Source organism: Aegilops tauschii, chromosome 5, assembly GCF_002575655.3.
Source record: "Aegilops tauschii subsp. strangulata cultivar AL8/78 chromosome 5, Aet v6.0, whole genome shotgun sequence".
Classification (NCBI taxonomy): domain Eukaryota; kingdom Viridiplantae; phylum Streptophyta; class Magnoliopsida; order Poales; family Poaceae; genus Aegilops; species Aegilops tauschii.
In genome coordinates, this window is record NC_053039.3 from 345,157,451 (window position 1) to 345,163,004 (window position 5,554).

General features: G+C 47.9%; 1 protein-coding gene across 1 annotated transcript; it reads left to right on the forward strand.

The window, feature by feature from the left end:
- Positions 1 to 1,449: 1,449 nt before the first annotated feature.
- LOC109780764 (E3 ubiquitin-protein ligase AIP2) lies at positions 1,450 to 5,067 on the forward strand. Its single transcript, XM_020339345.4, has 5 exons — positions 1,450 to 1,833; positions 3,040 to 3,253; positions 3,580 to 3,821; positions 4,312 to 4,518; positions 4,615 to 5,067. Exons 1-5 carry the CDS (start codon positions 1,675 to 1,677, stop codon positions 4,762 to 4,764), a joined length of 972 nt encoding a protein of 323 aa, XP_020194934.1. The 5' UTR covers positions 1,450 to 1,674; the 3' UTR covers positions 4,765 to 5,067.
- Positions 5,068 to 5,554: the final 487 nt, after the last annotated feature.

Here is a 5,554-nt window from a genome sequence, read left to right on the forward strand (position 1 = left end):
GGTCCACCGGGTGGGGCCACCTATCCCGGAGGGCCCCATGGGCTGAAGTGGGAGGGGAACCAGCCCCTGGTGGGCTGGTGCGCCCCCCTTGGGCCTCCCCCGCGCCTAGGGTTGGAAACCCTAGGGGTAGGGCGCCCCCCACTTGGCTTGGGGGGGAAGCCACCCCTTGGCCGCCGCCCCCCCTTGGAGATCTGATCTCCTAGGGCCGGCGCCCCCCCAAGGCCCCCTATATATAGTGGAGGGGAGGGAGGGCAGCCGTACCACAGCCCCTGGCGCCTCCCTCTCCCTCCCGTGACACCTCTCCCTCTCGCTGAGCTTGGCGAAGCCCTGCTGAGATCCCACTACTTCCACCACCACGCCGTCGTGCTGCTGGATCTCCATCAACCTCTCCTTCCCCCTTGCTGGATCAAGGAGGAGACGTCGCTGCTCCGTACGTGTGTTGAACGCGGAGGTGCCGTCCGTTCGGCGCTCGGTCATCGGTGATTTGGATCACGACGAGTACGACTCCATCAACCCCGTTCACTTGAACGCTTCCGCTCGCGATCTACAAGGGTATGTAGATGCACTGCTCTCTCTCGTTGCTAGATGACTCCATAGATTGATCTTGATGATGCGTAGAAAATTTTAAATTTCTGCTACGATCCCCAACACTGCCAACATGGCGGCGCGCTGCCACAAAGGAAGCTATCCGTGGCCGCATCGTCAAGAAGCGGCAACATAGGAACGCACACGCCCTTGCCCAAGAGCATATCGGGCTAACCGTGCTGTGGCCGGAATGCCCCCCTCCCCCCAAAGAGGAGAAGGAGGACATCGACGGGTCAATGATCTTCTCCATACCTAGTATACATGTAGAAAATGCCAAATTTTTGTAGTCCGATGGGAATGTCCTGATATAGTAGGCGGACAATGTGTTTTTCATCATTTACATAAACATTACATGTCTTTGTATGAATTTGAGGTGTACTATTAATTAAGGTGCCCAGCTGTGCGAAGAAAAATTTAAGGTGTGCCCGGTGAGCAGGGCGGACGAGACGACCTCGGCTCAAGCTGACCCCACACCGATAGTCGTCTCACCTTTTCTTTTGACGGCTCCTATCCCTAGACACCGGCCCACGATACCAATACTGAAGATTTGCCTTAGCTGTGGTTCAAAGAAGTTCTTCGGCTTTGGGAAGATGCGAACCTTCGGGAGAGTTTATAGCGTCCAAATTAGCAAGTTCCGGCTCTGCGCCGTTTGAAGATGTACCTCTACCGCCTTCCTGCACTGCAACCACGGGAACGAAGAATTTCTTTTCTTTTGTAATACGTGTACTTACCTCTACCGTCGAATGTCGATCCGACGGCTCGGACCCTGGAGTAAGCTGCAAGGCTGGGCCCAGCCCCTCACCCCGGTCGCCGTCCATTCGCACGCCACTCGCGACGTCGTCACCGCCCGCCTCCCTGGCTAAGCCACCGTCCCTCCCGTCCCCGCGGTATTTCTTTCCTCTCCTCCAAGACACCACCAGAGTCTAGACGCGCGCCCCTCCACCCACCAGACTCCGTCGGCATTTATACCTCCGGCGACGCACGCATCATACACACACAAAAACCGCGGGCAGCCCACCGACCGCCCGATCTCAGATCAGGAAGCAACCTTGAAAGCTGAAACCCCAGTCGAATCGGAAACCTAGCGCCATGTCTGCCACGGCGGGGGACGAGGCGGCGGTGGCGGAGCGCCTGGAGGCGCTGCGGAGGAAGCTGGGCAAGAAGCAGCACTTCGAGGAGGCCGTCGCCGACCTCGCCGCCACGCTCCGCGACCGCTACGCCGGCGCCTCGCCCGCCCTCCGCGAGTCGGTAAGGCCGACCTCACCTCACCTGACCTTCCCCATCCCTACGGAGCAGACCTGTCATGGGGCTGGGAAATATGTGCGGGAGATTGTTACATTTGTCGTAGAAGGGAGAGGTTGCTGCTCGGTATGGATCTAGGAGGAGAGGATTTGGGGATGGAAAATTCGATTGGTGCGGGACCGGATCCTGCATAGTATTGAAATTACATTTGTTAGATACAAGATACAACTGTCAAATTAGCAATAAGACTTCCGCCTATTTTGGTTAAATCAACTAGTAATGGACGCTCTGCTTCGGGTGATAGATGATGGCTATTCCAGTTCCAGAGTTCTTGAGTATTTTCAATTACCCAAGCAGCAGAAAGTGTTAGTAGCGTCTCTATTGCAGCTGGTGTGCTATGTAGGTAAAACTACGATTCTTAACCTTATTTGTTCTGCTGAAGCTAACCTCAGCATCGATTCGCTACAGAAATCCTTGTCTAGCATCCGAGGTGGACCTTGGAAATAACTTTATAGTTTATATACTAAGGTGCCAAGCCTAAATCATGTTAACCAGCGTCTGGATTAATCATTTTTAACTAATGTTTGCCCAAAACAAAGGAACCAACCAATATGACATATCTTATAATTGTTGAAAACTAGCGCAGTATATGGATAAACTATTTAAGGCAATTGTTTCCCATGTTCTATATGAACAAAAAACTTGTGATCATGGGTCTAATGAGTTAGAATCGCCAAATCACAAGAACTAAAATACCATCGAAATGAACAGGATTATATGTACATGATGTGATGAAGAGAGTAATATAGCTGTGCCCTTTGACTTCCATTGCTGGATGCACTTCGTATTGTCAGCATAAACAAATATATGGCCATGAACAGTCGTGATCGTGCCACAAAGGCATCAGACTGGAAGTAAAAGACCGGGAGTTGAAAACAGATGTTAGTGGAGATATTTGCCATAGAGAGCATTCGACTACGGAGAGTATTTCCATTATCTTGGTACTCGGTACAAATACACCTAGCACTCTTTTAGTTGGAAATGTTCTCATGGACCACTTTTTTTGCCTACTATACAGCCCATGACTCTGCGAGCCATGTTATTATTTTACGGATTGCTACGCGCTACAATCCAGTTTTCTTTTTCATGCCTGTCATCCTATTTTTCTGCCTTGTTTTGTTGTCATTCATATATGTGAACTACTCTTTGCAGATGTACTCTACGGTTTGCCGTGTTGCAACCGTCCTTCAGACTAGATATACAGCACCTGGATTCTGGCGTGCTGGTCTGAACCTCTTCGTAGCAACAGAGAAGCTGTTAACTAATCCTGCTGAAAAGGAACGCCTCAAAACCTGCATTTTGAGGGCCCGGGAGCATCTTGATGAAAAAGAAAATGAGGAGTCAATGCCAACCAACAGAGAACCAGGTATGTAATCAAGATTTTAACTTGTGAATTTAGTAACACATCAATACTTAGCATGAATACATCTTATGAAATTCCACAAGTCAACTCTCACGGCACATCCCTTGCTGGTAATTCCTGTATTGATTGTTCTGGTTGTGTTCTGGCAGCGATGTCAATAAGAATTTAGCTTGTAATGTCCATAGTTTAATAGATGGTATTACGTGCTATATCATGGCAACCATGTATAAGCCTTTTTGTGTGCTTGCTTTGGTTACATCAAGTGTCTGTCCTCAGAAGTCTTTATCCTTTGAAATATCTACTTACTAATAAGATGTTGCCTTTCCCAGACACTAGATTCCTTTTTGAAGGCCATCTTACCGTGGGACAAGAACCTCCTCCTCCAGCATGGCTTGTCGCCCAGAATTTAACACGAGAATTGAACATCTTAGCGGAACCTTCTGGAGATCAAAACGGGAACAACACTAGAACGGAGTTGAGGCCTGAGGAGATGACACCTGCTATAATGAACTTCTTAAACACCATATCAGGGGACGCGGAGCTTGAGAGTGCCTTGGAAGCATCACTGCAGGTAGGTTCACGAGGATAAATTTTTTTGGTGCCCATTTTCAAATCCTAACCTTTCTATATTTAGTTTATTGATGCACACAATGTTTTTGGTATCTTCACTAACCATAGAAGGTATACAAATATAGGTTTTGGCGTTCTAAGTGCTATAGTAAAGAACAAATTCGATAAATTTGTTAGTATCTTATCCAATGTGTATTAGTATGTGAGTTACCTTGAGCCTAGCCTGCACCACACGTGAGTGGTGCTGAATTGCTAAAATCAGAGCTCAGCAATGCTTTGATGGATTTAGAATTGTGCTATCTTTGATGACCTGCATTCTCAAATTTACAGAGCCTTGTTGTTTGCTAAAATGGGATGCGCTAGTACAAATAATTTGCAATTTCCTAGTGCTGCTATCACAAATCTGTCATGATGGAGAGTATTGTGCGGTTGTCAAGTATTTGATATTTGAATATTGGTATGAATCTTGAGTATGGATCTACTATTGCCAGGGTATCACAGCGCAGCCCAAGGTACCACCGGCTTCAAAGGAGGTCGTTGCTAATCTCCCGGTTGTAACTGTTACTGAAGAAGTCATTGCTAGGCTGGGCAGTGAGACTGAGTGTGCTGTTTGCCGGGAAAACTTGGTTGTGGATGACAAGATGCAGGAGTTGCCGTGCAAGCACCTTTTCCATCCTCCTTGCCTCAAGCCGTGGCTGGTAATTTTGCTCGTACACCCTCATAACCATTGCTCTTGAAGCTACATTGATGGTACAATTCAGCGCAGCTAACCAATTTTGATGGTCATCCCGCAGGATGAGAACAACTCATGCCCGATCTGCCGGCACGAGCTGAGGACGGACGACCATGCGTATGAGAGCCGGAAGGAGCGGGAGCGAGAGGAGGAGGAAGACAGGAAGGGAGCGGCCAATGCTGTCAGGGGTGGGGAATTCATGTACATCTGATATCTGAAGGGGAATCACTGTTTCTGCTAGCGAGCAAATCGTAATGTGACCAATCTTCTTATCTGCTCGGTCGTCATGCCTGAAATTAAGCATGTCTTGTGTTGTTCCCAGATTCACCGCGTCCCTAGTTTGTCACCAGCTTTATCAACCCCAAGTCATTAGAATTTAGAAAGCTTGCCATAGTTCACATCACATATGAAATGGATACTCTTGGGGAGCGGCAATGCATAACTGTGGCAAACTGTGTCATGTAGTTCACCTTTCCTTTTTGCGGGGAATACGATTCACTTGAATTTGCTTAAATATTACTCCCTCCGTCTGGAATACTTGTCATAAAAATGGATACAAACGAATGTATCCATAACTAAAATACATCTAGATACATCTATTCCTCGGATAAGTATTTCCGGACGGAGGGAGTACACGGATAGGAATCATAGTGCTCCATTGGTATTTTAGACGGATGATGATGATGTGAACATCCATTGGTATTACTCGTGCCAGATCATCGAGCCTTTGACCCAGTTATCATCTCATGCTGTACGGATTTTGCGCAGCCACATGCATATGCACCAAGCGTGGGATGCACAAAGCGCAGAATTTTGGAACTGAGCATCCCCAAGGCTGGACCACCATGACGTTTGTTCCCTGCTGTCATTTTTTTTTGGCGAGAGTTGTTTGTCATAGAGCTAGTGATACGTTCACTCCCCATCTTTTATCTTTGAGATGAACACCACACGTCGCCTAATAACGATCTTGATTGAGACAAGCATCAAAACTAAGGACATCT

Bases quoted from the DNA above. Each gene is read 5' to 3' on its own strand.
- LOC109780764 (XM_020339345.4), top strand. From the start codon at position 1,675: ATGTCTGCCACGGCGGGGGACGAGGCGGCGGTGGCGGAGCGCCTGGAG. The intron at 3,254-3,579 runs GTATGTAATCAA...TGCCTTTCCCAG, and splicing joins GCCAACCAACAGAGAACCAG to ACACTAGATTCCTTTTTGAA. The intron at 3,822-4,311 runs GTAGGTTCACGA...TACTATTGCCAG, and splicing joins CCTTGGAAGCATCACTGCAG to GGTATCACAGCGCAGCCCAA.